We start from the raw sequence: 16,162 nt of genomic DNA, 5'->3' as shown, positions 1-16,162 counted from the left end.
TCTGGAGCACGGTTGGAGGTTCTAACCCCAGTCAAGGCTCTGGAGCACGGTTGGAGGTTCTAACCCCAGTCAAGGCTCTGGAGCACGGTTGGAGGTTCTAACCCCAGTCAAGGCTCTGGAGCACGGTTGGAGGTTCTAACCCCAGTCAAGGCTCAGGAGTTTCCCCATCTAAACTCCAGAACATGGCTGCAGGTTAAACTCTGGTTAAGTCTCAAGATCATGTCCTCTGCTGGTCAGCAGGTCAAAGTGAGACAAATTAGCTACTGTGGGTTTAAGTTACCAGGCACAGAAACCGCCAGGTGCCAATGATTCATTGTGTGCAATTATTTTCACGTCCGCCTAATGTAGTCCGGATTCAATACGACCGCGCTGCATACTATATGTCGACTCAATTGGAAATGACCTTTAAAAATTGTGCGTAGCCGACAAAGTGCGATACTAATGGTTTGTTTACATAACAGGTTAGGAGAATGAGGTTAAGGTTAGAAAAAGGGTTAGGCTAAAATGCAACAGTTTTCAATGACTGTTGTCCCCGGCGCCATCTAGCCACTAGCGTAAACAAACCTTCAGTATCATAACACCGGCCTTTAACTACCTTTACATCATGCTCACTCCTGCCTCGTCAAATCATTCATTCTACAACACGCTCACTCCTGCCTCGTCAAATCATTCATTCTACCTCTACAACACGCTCACTCCTGCCTCGTCAAATCATAAACAACGCAGGACATGGAAGTAATTTATTTTTTTCCTTACAGCAGTTAGCAATACTTTTTTTTTAAAGCAAGCCCCAAAAATAAATAAAAATATTAAATTAAATAATTAGACAATCATGTTTTTATTCAACACAGTGACAGTAGCAACTCTGTTTCACATGTTAAGAGGACAGAGAACTCAATTATCTAGTTGCTTCCTCTTCTCGTCTCCTTTCCTCAACTCCTTTACTTAATCTGCACTGATCTGGCAAGACCGGACAAATTAAAGCAATATCAAAATGGCCGATGTCTATTGTGAGTTCGCTTTCACCTTTCAGGTCAGTGCAAATGGAGGATAAAGGAAAGGAGACGAGTATACAAGGAAACGAGGAGAGGAAGCTGTTTTGAGAGTATGGAGACGCGGCCGAGGAGAAGAAGTAGCAGACGACAGCTAACATGCGGAGGGAAAACACTGGGACTATCTCCCAAATGGCACACTATTCCCTTATAGAAGTGCACTACTTTTAACCAGAGCCCTGGTCAAATGTAGTACAGTAAATAGGGAGCCATTTGGGGCACAGCCTGGGACTGGGGATGCATTCATATTCAAAATAATCATCAGGTAGATACAGCAGATTCCAAAACGCTACTGTATTGTAGGCTTGTTTAGAAAAAAAATAGCTCAGTTTGTTTTTGTAATATACAAAGAAAAACGTGTTTTTGTCATTTATTAATAAAAAGAAAACGCAATCAGGTGACAAATCGTTTTTTTTTGTTTTGAATTCCCTGACTTATGAGAAAGCACTGGGCAACCACCACAACACAAGTCCAATCAAAATTCTCCTCTGCCCAGCCCGCTTTCCTACCCCCCCCCCCCACACACACACACACACCTTTACATCCCACAGCTACACCCACACACACACACACACACACACACACACACACACACACACACACACACCTTTACATCCCACAGCTACACCCACACATACATCAGTGCATTCATTTGTCATCACTCCATCCATCTCTCCACCCCTCTATCATTTTCCTTTAGGGCTGCGGGGCTCCCATGTGCTCTTGCTGGCGGTAAGGAGGCCTGGGAGGGCCACATAGTCTTTCTGGAAACGGGAGTTGGGCGTTCTCTGTCTCTTCCTCTCTCCCTGGGTCGTGAAGAAGGCGTCCTGGAAACGCATGCTGGATGCCGTCGACTGGAGAGAGGAGAGAAGGAGAGAAGAAGATAAAGATACAGGTATTGGAATAGTATATAGATCAGAGTCCATACAGTCAGTCTAGTATAGTAGTATAGTATATAGATCAGAGTCCATACAGTCAGTCTAGTAGTATAGTATATACAGTCAGTCTAGTATAGTATATACAGTCAGTCTAGTAGTATAGTATATACAGTCAGTCTAGTATAGTAGTATAGTATATCAGTCAGTCTAGTACAGTACATATCTATTTTCTACAATGCTGCCATCATAGAAATATAATGTTGTACCAGTCAAATTGTCAGGGTTAGAGACTCCTAGACATCTCTATAGATGATATTCCCAGGGTTAGAGACTCCTAGACATCTCTATAGATGATATTTCCAGGGTTAGAGACTCCTAGACAACTATATAGATTATATTCCCAGGGTTAGAGACTCCTAGACATCTCTATAGATGATATTTCCAGGGTTAGAGACTCCTAGACAACTATATAGATGATATTTCCAGGGTTAGAGACTCCTAGACATCTCTATAGATGATATTCCCAGGGTTAGAGACTCCTAGACATCTCTATAGATGATATTTCCAGGGTTAGAGACTCCTAGACATCTCTATAGATGATATTCCCAGGGTTAGAGACTCCTAGACAACTATATAGATGATATTTCCAGGGTTGAGACTCCTAGATAACTATATAGATGATATTTCCAGGGTTGAGACTCCTAGATAACTCTATAGATGATATTTCCAGGGTTAGAGACTCCTAGACAACTATATAGATGATATTTCCAGGGTTAGAGACTCCTAGACAACTATATAGATGATATTCCCAGGGTTAGAGACTCCTAGACAACTATATAGATGATATTCCCAGGGTTAGAGACTCCTAGACAAATCTATAGATGATATTCCCAGGGTTAGAGACTCCTAGACAAATCTATAGATGATATTCCCAGGGTTAGAGACTCCTAGACATCTCTATAGATGATATTCCCAGGGTTAGAGACTCCTAGACATCTCTATAGATGATATTCCCAGGGTTAGAGACTCCTAGACATCTCTATAGATGATATTCCCAGGGTTAGAGACTCCTAGACAAATCTATAGATGATATGTCCAGGGTTGCCATGGCGTTACGTTATTTACACTATATATACACACACAAAAGTATGTGGACACCCCTTCAAATGAGTGGATTTAGCCATTTCTGCCACACTCGTTGTTGACAGGTGTATAAAATCGAGCACACAGTCATACAAACTACATAGACAAACACTGGCAGTAGAATGGCCTTACTGAAGAGCTCAGTGACTTTCAACGTGGCACCGTCATAGGATGCCACCTTTCCAACAAGTCAGTTTGTGAAATTCCTGCCCTGCTAGAGCTGCCACATTCAACTGTAAGTGCTGTTATTGTGAAGTGGAAACGTCTAGGAGCAACAAGGGCTCAGTCGTGAAGTGGTAGGACACACAAGCTCACAGAGCGGGACCGCCGAGTGCTGAAGCGCGTAAAAATTGTCTGTCCTCGGTTGCAACACTCACTACCGAGTTCCAAACCGGCCCTAGAAGCAACGTCAGCACAAGAACTGTTGGTTATGTGTTTCCATGGCAGAGCAGCCACACACAAGCCTAAGATCACCATGCGCAATGCCAAGCTTCGGCTGGAGTGGTGTAAAGCTCGCCGCCATTGGACTCTGGAGAGTGGAATCGCGTTCTCTGGAGTGATGAATCACGCTTCACCATTTGGCAGTCAGACGGACGAATCTGGGTTTGGCGGATACCAGAAGAACACTACCTGCCCCAATGCACTGTAAAGTTTGGTGGAGGAGGAATAATGGTCTGGGGCTGTTTTTCATGGTTCAGGCCCCTTAGTTCCAGTGAAGGGAAATCTTAACGCTACAGCATACAATGACATTCTAGACGATTCTGTGCTCCAACTTTGTGGCAGCAGTTTGGGGAAGGCCCTTTCCTGTTTCAGCATGACAATGCCCCCGTGCACAAGGCGAGGTCCATACAGAAATGATTTGTTGAGATCAGTGTGGAAGAACATGACTGGCCTGCAAGGAGCCCTGACCTCAACCCCATCGAATGCCTTTGGGATGAATTGGAACGCCGACTGCAAGCCAGGCCTAAATCGCCCAACATCAGTGCCCGACCTCACTAATGCTCTTGTGGCTGAATGGAAGAAAGTCCCCGCAGCAATGTTCCAACATCTAGTGGAAATCCTTCCCAGAAGAGTGGAGGCTGTTATAGCAGTAAAGGGGGGACCAACTCTATATTAATGCCCATGATTTTGGAATGAGATGTTCGATGAGCAGCTGTCCGCATACCTTTGGTCATGTATAATAGCATCATATCACTATAAACAATACAGGACCACACAGGCCAGTAGATGTTGAGCGAGTACAGTACTTACGAGTCGCCCTTTGACCTTTTTGGGAAGGTCTTCATCCAGAGTATAGACGTCCTCTCTCTTAGCAACCACCTGGGAACCATCCTCAAACTCCACCTGGGAAACCACAAACACACAACCTTACTAATTCACATCCATTTATTCTGGGGATATTATATCATTCAGTTATATTCCATTTCTGTCCATCAATGTGATATAGCCCTACACACACTTCCTCATGGTTGGATGAAATGTTTATTTAAAATCTGACCACTACTTAATACTAATGTTAAGTTACTAAAGTTATTAAACCTCCTGTCTATCCATCTCCTTATCAAAGTTATTAAACATTATTAAACCTCCTGTCTATCCATCTCCTTATCAAAGTTATTAAACATTATTAAACCTCCTGTCTATTCATCTCCTTATCAAAGTTATTAAACATTATTAAACCTCCTGTCTATCCATCTACTTATCAAAGTTATTAAACCTCCTGTCTATTCATCTACTTATCAAAGTTATTAAACCTCCTGTCTATTCATCTCCTTATCAAAGTTATTAAACATTATTAAACCTCCTGTCTATCCATCTCCTTATCAAAGTTATTAAACATTATTAAACCTCCTGTCTATTCATCTCCTTATCAAAGTTATTAAACCTCCTGTCTATCCATCTACTTATCAAAGTTATTAAACCTCCTGTCTATTCATCTACTTATCAAAGTTATTAAACCTCCTGTCTATTCATCTCCTTATCAAAGTTATTAAACATTATTAAACCTCCTGTCTATCCATCTCCTTATCAAAGTTATTAAACATTATTAAACCTCCTGTCTATTCATCTCCTTATCAAAGTTATTAAACATTATTAAACCTCCTGTCTATTCATCTCCTTATCAAAGTTATTAAACCTCCTGTCTATCCATCTACTTATCAAAGTTATTAAACCTCCTGTCTATCCATCTACTTATCAAAGTTATTAAACCTCCTGTCTATTCATCTACTTATCAAAGTTATTAAACATTATTAAACCTCCTGTCTATCCATCTCCTTATCAAAGTTATTAAACCTCCTGTCTATTCATCTACTTATCAAAGTTATTAAACCTCCTGTCTATTCATCTAATTATCAAAGTTATTAAACCTTCTGTCTATTCATCTCCTTATCAAAGTTATTAAACATTATTAAACCTCCTGTCTATTCATCTCCTTATCAAAGTTATTAAACCTTATTAAACCTCCTGTCTATTCATCTCCTTATCAAAGTTATTAAACATTATTAAACCTCCTGTCTATTCATCTCCTTATCAAAGTTATTAAACCTTATTAAACCTTCTGTCTATTCATCTCCTTATCAAAGTTATTAAACATTATTAAACCTCCTGTCTATTCATCTCCTTATCAAAGTTATTAAACATTATTAAACCTCCTGTCTATTCATCTCCTTATCAAAGTTATTAAATCTCCTGTCTATTCATCTACTTATCAAAGTTATTAAACCTTCTGTCTATTCATCTCCTTATCAAAGTTATTAAACATTATTAAACCTCCTGTCTATTCATCTACTTATCAAAGTTATTAAAGTGACCATTTCCACATTATAAAACCTCCCATCTGGCAACACTGAGCAGTACCTGCATCAGAGAGCGGTTTAGGCATACCTTAACCCCACCTCTCTCCACCCTAACCCCACCTCTCTCCACCCTAACCCCACCTCTCTCCACCCTAACCCCACCTCTCTCCACCCTAACCCCACCTCTCTCCACCCTAACCCCACCTCTCTCCACCCTAACCCCACCTCTCTCCACCCTAACCCCACCTCTCTCCACCCTAACCCCACCTCTCTCCACCCTAACCCCACCTCTCTCCACCTTAACCCACCTCTCTCCACCTTAACGTGTGGAGCAAGGTTTTTTCCCCGTTAACACTTCTCTAAACCGTGGTCCACCTACGGTAACTGTCGTCACAGAGCAGCCCCATGCGTCAGCTGCTGTTGTGCAACATAACACGCGTTCCCACAGAGAGAGAACAAACTCAACTAGAGACTTAAGTGGCTGCTCCGCCATCTTGACTTGGTGAATATTTCATCATGTTTAAATAATGCAGACCATCACCACCTCATTCTCCTCCATCATCTCTCACGCTCTCTCTCTTCATCTCTCTCTCCCTCGCGCCCGCCATCTCTCTCCATCTGTTTTCTCAATCCTCCCCCTCTCTTTGCCAGTCTCTCTCTCTCTCTACATAGAACTTACGGACTGGTTAAAGTCACCGAGTTCAGGGTACTAAAGATGACAAAGTTGAGTGAGTTCAGGACACTGCCCTGTGTCCTGTCTTGGTTCTGGACTATCACCTTTATGTAACGGCTGCAGTGTGTCCTGTCTTGGTTCTGGACTAACACCTTTATGTAACGGCTGCAGTGTGTCCTGTCTTGGTTCTGGACTATCACCTTTATGTAACGGCTGCAGTGTGTCCTGTCTTGGTTCTGGACTAACACCTTTATGTAACGGCTGCAGTGTGTCCTGTCTTGGTTCTGGACTAACACCTTTATGTAACGGTTGCAGTGTGTCCTGTCTTGGTTCTTGGTTCTGGACTATCACCTTTATGTAATGGCTGCAGTGTGTTCTGCCTTGGTTCTGGACTAACACCTTTATGTAACGGCTGCAGTGTGTCCTGTCTTGGTTCTTGGTTCTGGACTATCACCTTTATGTAACGGCTGCAGTGTGTCCTGTCTTGGTTCTGGACTATCACCTTTATGTAACGGCTGCAGTGTGTCCTGTCTTGGTTCTGGACTAACACCTTTATGTAACGGCTGCAGTGTGTCCTGTCTTGGTTCTTGGTTCTGGACTAACACCTTTATGTAACGGCTGCAGTGTGTTCTGCCTTGGTTCTGGACTATCACCTTTATGTAACGGCTGCAGTGTGTCCTGTCTTGGTTCTGGACTATCACCTTTATGCAACGGCTGCAGTGTGTCCTGTCTTGGTTCTGGACTATCACCTTTATGTAACGGCTGCAGTGTGTCCTGTCTTGGTTCTGGACTATCACCTTTATGTAACGGCTGCAGTGTGTTCTGCCTTGGTTCTGGACTATCACCTTTATGTAACGGCTGCAGTGTGTCCTGTCTTGGTTCTGGACTATCACCTTTATGTAACGGCTGCAGTGTGTCCTGTCTTGGTTCTGGACTAACACCTTTATGTAACGGCTGCAGTGTGTCCTGTCTTGGTTCTGGACTAACACCTTTATGTAACGGCTGCAGTGTGTCCTGTCTTGGTTCTGGACTAACACCTTTATGTAACGGCTGCCCTGTGTCCTGTCTTGGTTCTGGACTATCACCTTTATGTAACGGCTGCAGTGTGTCCTGTCTTGGTTCTGGACTAACACCTTTATGTAACGGCTGCAGTGTGTCCTGTCTTGGTTCTGGACTAACACCTTTATGTAACGGCTGCAGTGTGTTCTGCCTTGGTTCTGGACTAACACCTTTATGTAACGGCTGCAGTGTGTCCTGTCTTGGTTCTGGACTAACACCTTTATGTAACGGCTGCAGTGTGTCCTGTCTTGGTTCTGGACTAACACCTTTATGTAACGGCTGCAGTGTGTCCTGTCTTGGTTCTGGACTATCACCTTTATGTAACGGCTGCAGTGTGTCCTGTCTTGGTTCTGGACTAACACCTTTATGTAACGGCTGCAGTGTGTCCTGTCTTGGTTCTGGACTAACACCTTTATGTAACGGCTGCCCTGTGTCCTGTCTTGGTTCTGGACTAACACCTTTATGTAACGGCTGCAGTGTGTCCTGTCTTGGTTCTGGACTATCACCTTTATGTAACGGCTGCAGTGTGTCCTGTCTTGGTTCTGGACTAACACCTTTATGTAACGGCTGCAGTGTGTCCTGTCTTGGTTCTGGACTAACACCTTTATGTAACGGCTGCAGTGTGTCCTGTCTTGGTTCTGGACTAACACCTTTATGTAACGGCTGCAGTGTGTCTTGTCTTGGTTCTGGACTAACACCTTTATGTAACGGCTGCAGTGTGTCCTGTCTTGGTTCTGGACTAACACCTTTATGTAACGGCTGCAGTGTGTCCTGTCTTGGTTCTGGACTAACACCTTTATGTAACGGCTGCAGTGTGTCCTGTCTTGGTTCTGGACTAACACCTTTATGTAACGGCTGCAGTGTGTCCTGTCTTGGTTCTGGACTAACACCTTTATGTAATGGCTGCAGTGTGTCCTGTCTTGGTTCTGGACTAACACCTTTATGTAACGGCTGCAGAGTGTCCTGTCTTGGTTCTGGACTAACACCTTTATGTAATGGCTGCAGTGTGTCCTGTCTTGGTTCTGGACTAACACCTTTATGTAACGGCTGCAGAGTGTCCTGTCTTGGTTCTGGACTAACACCTTTATGTAATGGCTGCAATGTGTCACGAAAGTCAAATAAGTGTATGTGTCCAGGATGCAGCAATTCGACCATGAAGGCCTGATTCACGCAGTCTCCTCTGAACAGTTGATGTTGAGATGTGTCTGTTACTTGAACTCTGTGAAGCATTTATTTGGGCTGTAATCTGCGGTGCAGTTAACTCTAATGAACTTATCCTCTGCAGCAGAGGTAACAACTGATTGGCTCAAATGCATTAAAAAGGAAAGAAATTCCACAAATTCACTAAGGCACACCTCTTAATTGAAATGCATTCCAGGTGACTACCATGAAGCTGGTTGAGAGAATGCCATGAGTGTGCAAAGCTGTCATCAACGCAAAGGGTAACTACTTTGAAGAATCTCAAATGTAAAATATATTTGGATTTGTTTAACACTTTTTTTGGTTAGTAAATGATTCCATATGTGTTATGTCATAGTTTTGATGTCTTCACTATTATTCTACAATGTAGAAAATAGTAAAAATAAAGAAAAATCCTTGAATGAGTAGGTGTGTCCAAACTTTTGACTAGTACTGTATGTGTGTGTCTCTGCTGTGTGTGTGTGTGTGTGTCTCTGCTGTGTGTGTGTGTCTCTGCTGTGTGTGTGTGTGTGTGTGTTTACCTGGTACATATACGAGGTGTTTGATCCCTGGTATTTGGCTCCATAGAAGAGTCCATCAGGCCACTTGACCTGGACAGCCTCCCCTACTTCAGGAGGACCCAGACAGGCACAGTCCCTGCTCTGAGAGGACAGGAGAGAGGAGCTCAGTGGTGTGTCATGTATATCCCTCCTCACCACTATGTCCTCTGGGTGGGGGGTGTGTGTGTGTGTATCCCTCCTCACCACTATGTCTTCTGGGTGGGGGTGTGAGTCCCTCCTCACCACTCTGTCCTCTGGGTGGGGTGTGTGTGTGTGTATATCCCTCCTCACCACTATGTCCTCTGGGTGGGGTGTGTGTGTGTGTGTGTCCCTCCTCACCACTCTGTCCTCTGGGTGGTGTGTGTGTGTGTGTGTGTGTGTGTATATATCCCTCCTCACCACTATGTCCTCTGGGTAGGTGTCGTTGCTGAAGGATCCGTCATCAAACATGACCTCATAGAAGGTCTGGGAGGTCACCTGGGTGACCTTTGAACTGTAGTAGCGCAGGTTCTTGTGTTTGGAGATGACGGTCTGACCCAGGACAATGTCCTTCTGAAACGCTAAACGCTGCTGAGAGAGAGAGAGATGGAAGGAGAGAGAGATATCACTGTCTGGCTGAGGATAGAAGACCACAGTGTCTCACTAGTAGAAAGGTATATTTGTAACCAAGCCTCAACGCTCTACGGTAACCAAGCCTCAAAGCTCTACGGTAAACAAGCCTCAAAGCTCTACGGTAAACAAGCCTCAAAGCTCTACGGTAACCAAGCCTCAAAGCTCTACGGTAACCAAGCCTCAACGCTCTACGGTAACCAAGCCTCAACGCTCTACGGTAACCAAGCCTCAAAGCTCTACGGTAACCAAGCCACAAAGCTCTACGGTAACCAAGCCACAACGCTCTACGGTAACCAAGCCTCAACGCTCTACGGTAACCAAGCCTCAACGCTCTACGGTAACCAAGCCTCAACGCTCTACGGTAACCAAGCCTCAACGCTCTACGGTAACCAAGCCTCAAAGCTCTACGGTAACCAAGCCTCAACGCTCTACGGTAACCAAGCCACAAAGCTCTACGGTAACCAAGCCTCAAAGCTCTACGGTAACCAAGCCTCAACGCTCTACGGTAACCAAGCCACAAAGCTCTACGGTAACCAAGCCACAAAGCTCTACGGTAACCAAGCCTCACAGCTCTACGGTAACCAAGCCTCAAAGCTCTACGGTAACCAAGCCTCAAAGCTCTACGGTAACCAAGCCTCAAAGCTCTACGGTAACCAAGCCTCAAAGCTCTACGGTAACCAAGCCTCAACGCTCTACGGTAACCAAGCCTCAAAGCTCTACGGTAACCAAGCCACAACGCTCTACGGTAACCAAGCCTCAACGCTCTACGGTAACCAAGCCTCAACGCTCTACGGTAACCAAGCCTCAACGCTCTACGGTAACCAAGCCTCAACGCTCTACGGTAACCAAGCCTCAAAGCTCTACGGTAACCAAGCCACAAAGCTCTACGGTAACCAAGCCACAAAGCTCTACGGTAACCAAGCCACAAAGCTCTACGGTAACCAAGCCACAAAGCTCTACGGTAACCAAGCCTCAACGCTCTACGGTAACCAAGCCTCAACGCTCTACGGTAACCAAGCCTCAACGCTCTACGGTAACCAAGCCTCAAAGCTCTACGGTAACCAAGCCTCAACGCTCTACGGTAACCAAGCCTCAACGCTCTACGGTAACCAAGCCTCAACGCTCTACGGTAACCAAGCCTCAACGCTCTACGGTAACAAGCCTCAAGCTCTACGGTAACCAAGCCTTCAGCTACGGTAACCAAGCCACAAAGCCTCAACGCTCTACGGTAACCAAGCCTCAACGCTCTACGGTAACCAAGCCACAAAGCTCTACGGTAACCAAGCCTCAACGCTCTACGGTAACCAAGCCTCAACGCTCTACGGTAACCAAGCCTCAACGCTCTACGGTAACCAAGCCTCAACGCTCTACGGTAACCAAGCCTCAACGCTCTACGGTAACCAAGCCACAAAGCCTCAACGCTCTACGGTAACCAAGGCCACCAAAGCTACGGTACAAGCAGCTCCTACGGTAACCAAGCCTCAAAGCTCTACGGTAACCAAGCCTCAAAGCTCTCTACGGTAACCAAGCCTCAAAGCTCTACGGTAACCAGCCCAAAGCTCTACGGTACCAACCTCAAGCTCTACGGTAACCAAGCCTCAAAGCTCTACGGTAACCAAGCCTCAAAGCTCTACGGTAACCAAGCCTCAAAGCTCTACGGTAACCAAGCCTCAAAGCTCTACGGTAACCAAGCCTCAAAGCTCTACGGTAACCAAGCCTCAAAGCTCTACGGTAACCAAGCCTCAAAGCTCTACGGTAACCAAGCCTCAAAGCTCTACGGTAACCAGGCCTCAACGCTCTACGGTAACCAGGCCTCAAAGCTCTACGGTAACCAAGCCTCAAAGCTCTACGGTAAACAAGCCTCAAAGCTCTACGGTAACCAAGCCTCAAAGCTCTACGGTAACCAAGCCTCAAAGCTCTACGGTAACCAAGCCTCAAAGCTCTACGGTAACCAAGCCTCAAAGCTCTACGGTAAACAAGCCTCAAAGCTCTACGGTAAACAAGCCTCAAAGCTCTACGGTAACCAAGTCTCAAAGCTCTACGGTAACCAAGTCTCAAAGCTCTACGGTAACCAAGCCACAAAGCTCTACGGTAACCAAGCCTCAAAGCTCTACGGTAACCAAGCCTCAAAGCTCTACGGTAACCAAGCCTCAAAGCTCTACGGTAACCAAGCCTCAACGCTCTACGGTAACCAAGCCTCAACGCTCGCCGGTAACCAAGCCTCAAAGCTCTACGGTAACCAAGCCTCAAAGCTCTACGGTAACCAAGCCTCAAAGCTCTACGGTAACCAAGCCTCAAAGCTCTACGGTAACCAAGCCTCAAAGCTCTACGGTAACCAAGCCTCAAGCTCTACGGTAACCAAGCCTCAAAGCTCTACGGTAACCAAGCCTCAAAGCTCTACGGTAACCAAGCCTCAAAGCTCTACGGTAACCAAGCCTCAAAGCTCTACGGTAACCAAGCCTCAAAGCTCTACGGTAACCAAGCCTCAAAGCTCTACGGTAACCAAGCCTCAAAGCTCTACGGTAACCAAGCCTCAACGCTCTACGGTAACCAAGCCTCAAAGCTCTACGGTAACCAAGCCTCAACGCTCGCCGGTAACCAAGCCTCAAAGCTCTACGGTAACCAAGCCTCAACGCTCTCCGGTAACCAAGCCTCAAAGCTCTACGGTAACCAAGCCTCAAAGCTCTACGGTAACCAAGCCTCAAAGCTCTACGGTAACCAAGCCTCAAAGCTCTACGGTAACCAAGCCTCAAAGCTCTACGGTAACCAAGCCTCAAAGCTCTACGGTAACCAAGCCTCAAAGCTCTACGGTAACCAGCCTCAAAGCTCTACGGTAACCAGGCCTCAACGCTCTACGGTAACCAGGCCTCAAAGCTCTACGGTAACCAAGCCTCAAAGCTCTACGGTAACCAAGCCTCAAAGCTCTACGGTAACCAAGCCTCAAAGCTCTACGGTAACCAAGCCTCAAAGCTCTACGGTAACCAAGCCTCAAAGCTCTACGGTAACCAAGCCTCAAAGCTCTACGGTAAACAAGCCTCAAAGCTGGCATTGGGAAAAGACAAATAAAGTGAGTTTGTTAAGAAAATGTAACTGTTCTGAGGGGTTGAGAGGTGGGCTTGTTAGGTCAGCTTATGTGGATGGATGTGTAGTTGTCTTATGGAAGTGTGTGTGTCTACTTGGTGTGTGTGTGTGTGTCTACTTGGTGTGTGTGTGTGTGTGTCTACTTGGTGTGTGTGTGTGTTACCTACTGTGGTGGGAGGGACCGAAGCCGAGCCACTCTGAGTACTCACAGCAGACGAGCGCCGTGATTGGTGCCTGTGGCAGGTGATTGACACCACGTAGGGCCAATCGTCCGGCTCCATGGTGACCCCGGCGGCGTGGGCACAGGTAACGTGGAAGGAGGTGGGACATCGACCGCACGAACACTGGATACATGCCCCTCCCCCACCCTGGCCACGCCTCACACTCCGCTTACGGCAATAGATACACTTCTACACAGAGAGAGAGAGAGAGAGAATCAACTCCACTGACTAAATCAATAGATACACTTCTACACACACACAGAGAGAGACAGAGACAGAGAGACAGAGAGAGAGAGAGAGAGAGAGACAGAGAGAGAGAGACAGAGAGAGAGAGACAGAGAGAGAGACAGAGACAGAGACAGAGACAGAGAGAGAGAGAGAGAGAGAGAGAGAATCAACTCCACTGACTAAATCAATAGATTCTCTCTCTCTGTGTGTAGAAGTGTATCTATTGATTTAGTCAGTGGAGTTGATTCTCTCTCTCTCTCTGTGTGTGTAGAAGTGTGAGAATCAACTCCACTGACTAAATCAACTCTTCTAAAGAGAATCAACTCCACTGACTAAATCAACTCTTCTACAGAGAATCATCTCCACTGAATTCACTAAGCTAATGCATATGGAAATGAAACGTTTATATGAACTAAACATCTCTATACAGCAGGAGATATGACCAGATTTAACCCTATAGTTAGACTGTAAGCATCCATCTTAACCATATAGTTCAATCTGTTGATTGTCCTGCTTCCAGTCTGACTCAACACAATGTCACGGAAAAATCAACTCAACTAATATACAGTCACTGAAGCTCATTTAAGTAACACGTATATGTCAATTCAAATGTTCATATGATGTATATACACCTGGCTAGTGTCTCTACACAGCTGGAGATCAACACATTCCACTACAGATTTAAACCCATCATTAGCTTCCAGTTAGCATGACAGTATTACAGATTTAAACCCCATCATTAGCTTCCAGTAATCATGACAGTATTACAGATTTAAACCCATCATTAGCTTCCAGTAATCATGACAGTACTACAGATTTAAACCCCATCATTAGCTTCCAGTTAGCATGACAGTAGTACAGATTTAAACCCATCATTAGCTTCCAGTTAGCATGACAGTATTACAGATTTAAACCCATCATTAGCTTCCAGTAAGCATGACAGTACTACAGATTTAAACCCATCATTAGCTTCCAGTAAGCATGACAGTATTACAGATTTAAACCCCATCATTAGCTTCCAGTTAGCATGACAGTAGTACAGATTTAACCCCATCATTAGCTTCCAGTAATCATGACAGTACTACAGATTTAAACCCCATCATTAGCTTCCAGTAATCATGACAGTATTACAGATTTAAACCCATCATTAGCTTCCAGTTAGCATGACAGTACTACAGATTTAAACCCATCATTAGCTTCCAGTAATCATGACAGTAGTACAGATTTAACCCCATCATTAGCTTCCAGTTAGCATGACAGTATTACAGATTTAACCCTATAAATCATCAGCTTGAATAGCAGCAGTGCTTATTGCATCACATCACTACTGATAAATTCTGCAGGTAGCCTGGTGGTTAGAGGAGGCAGGTAGCCTAGTGGTTAGAGGAGGCAGGTAGCCTAGTGGTTAGAGGAGGCAGCTAGCCTAGTGGTTAGAGGAGGCAGCTAGCCTGGTGGTTAGAGGAGGCAGCTAGCCTAGTGGTTAGAGGAGGCAGGTAGCCTGGTGGTTAGAGGAGGCAGCTAGCCTAGTGGTTAGAGGAGGCAGCTAGCCTAGTGGTTAGAGGAGGCAGCTAGCCTAGTGGTTAGAGGAGGCAGCTAGCCTGGTGGTTAGAGGAGGCAGCTAGCCTAGTGGTTAGAGGAGGCAGGTAGCCTAGTGGTTAGAGGAGGCAGGTAGCCTAGTGGTTAGAGGGGAGGCAGCTAGCCTAGTGGTTAGAGGGGAGGCAGCTAGCCTAGTGGTTAGAGGGGAGGCAGCTAGCCTAGTGGTTAGAGGAGACAGGTAGCCTAGTGGTTAGAGGGGAGGCAGCTAGCCTAGTGGTTAGAGGGGAGGCAGCTAGCCTAGTGGTTAGAGGGGACAGGTAGCTAGCCTAGTGGATAGAGGGGACAGGTAGCTAGCCTAGTGGATAGAGGGGACAGGTAGCTAGCCTAGTAGTTAGAGGGGACAGGTAGCTAGCCTAGTGGTTAGAAGAGACAGGTAGCTAGCCTAGTGGTTAGAGGAGGCAGCTAGCCTAGTGGTTAGAGCAGGCAGCTAGCCTAGTGGTTAGAGCAGGCAGCTAGCCTAGTGGTTAGAGGAGGCAGCTAGCCTAGTGGTTAGAGGAGGCAGCTAGCCTAGTGGTTAGAGGGGAGGCAGCTAGCCTAGTGGTTAGAGGGGAGGCAGCTAGCCTAGTGGTTAGAGGGGAGGCAGCTAGCCTAGTGGTTAGAGGGGAGGCAGCTAGCCTAGTGGTTAGAGGGGAGGCAGCTAGCCTAGTGGTTAGAGGGGAGGCAGCTAGCCTAGTGGTTAGAGGGGAGGCAGCTAGCCTAGTGGTTAGAGGGGAGGCAGCTAGCCTAGTGGTTAGAGGGGAGGCAGCTAGCCTAGTGGTTAGAGGGGACAGGTAGCTAGCCTAGTGGATAGAGGGGACAGGTAGCTAGCCTAGTGGATAGAGGGGACAGGTAGCTAGCCTAGTAGTTAGAGGGGACAGGTAGCTAGCCTAGTGGTTAGAGGAGGCAGCTAGCCTAGTGGTTAGAGGAGGCAGCTAGCCTAGTGGTTAGAGGAGGCAGCTAGCCTAGTGGTTAGAGGAGGCAGGTAGCCTAGTGGTTAGAGGGGAGGCAGGTAGCCTAGTGGTTAGAGGAGGCAGGTAGCCTAGTGGTTAGAGTGTTGGGCCAGTAACCGGAAAGGTTGCTGGATCGAATCCCCGAGCTGACAA

The 16,162-nt window shown here is 46.0% G+C and overlaps 1 protein-coding gene and 1 long non-coding RNA gene across 10 annotated transcripts in view; both read right to left on the bottom strand.

The window, feature by feature from the left end:
* Nucleotides 1-726: 726 nt before the first annotated feature.
* LOC115190779 (lysine-specific demethylase 4C-like) overlaps nucleotides 727-16,162 on the bottom strand; it is a 53,770-nt gene continuing 38,334 nt past the window's right edge. For 4 of the 9 annotated variants that reach the window (XM_029748825.1, XM_029748829.1, XM_029748827.1 and 1 more), the window contains 6 exons: nucleotides 13,203-13,445; nucleotides 9,742-9,912; nucleotides 9,325-9,444; nucleotides 4,325-4,417; nucleotides 1,688-1,906; nucleotides 727-1,624 (listed from right to left, as the gene is read on the bottom strand). In XM_029748825.1, the coding sequence (XP_029604685.1) occupies nucleotides 1,739-1,906; nucleotides 4,325-4,417; nucleotides 9,325-9,444; nucleotides 9,742-9,912; nucleotides 13,203-13,445 (795 nt within the window). In that variant the 3' untranslated portion in view covers nucleotides 727-1,624; nucleotides 1,688-1,738. Of the gene's footprint in view, nucleotides 1,625-1,687; nucleotides 1,907-4,324; nucleotides 4,418-9,324; nucleotides 9,445-9,741; nucleotides 9,913-13,198; nucleotides 13,446-16,162 lie in introns of those variants that run through there. The other 5 variants (XM_029748830.1, XM_029748834.1, XM_029748826.1 and 2 more) reach the window with 4 other exon arrangements.
* On the bottom strand, nucleotides 4,727-5,606 carry LOC115190814 (uncharacterized). Its single transcript, XR_003877412.1, has 2 exons — nucleotides 5,574-5,606; nucleotides 4,727-5,405 (listed from the first exon to the last, which is right to left on the bottom strand). It is a non-coding gene; the product is annotated as an uncharacterized LOC115190814 (long non-coding RNA).

The sequence above is a fragment of the Salmo trutta genome, unplaced genomic scaffold (genome assembly GCF_901001165.1).
Source record: "Salmo trutta unplaced genomic scaffold, fSalTru1.1, whole genome shotgun sequence".
Classification (NCBI taxonomy): Eukaryota; Metazoa; Chordata; class Actinopteri; order Salmoniformes; family Salmonidae; genus Salmo; species Salmo trutta.
The sequence above is the reverse complement of the archived record's forward strand: the minus strand, read 5'-3'. Positions and strand labels throughout refer to the sequence as shown.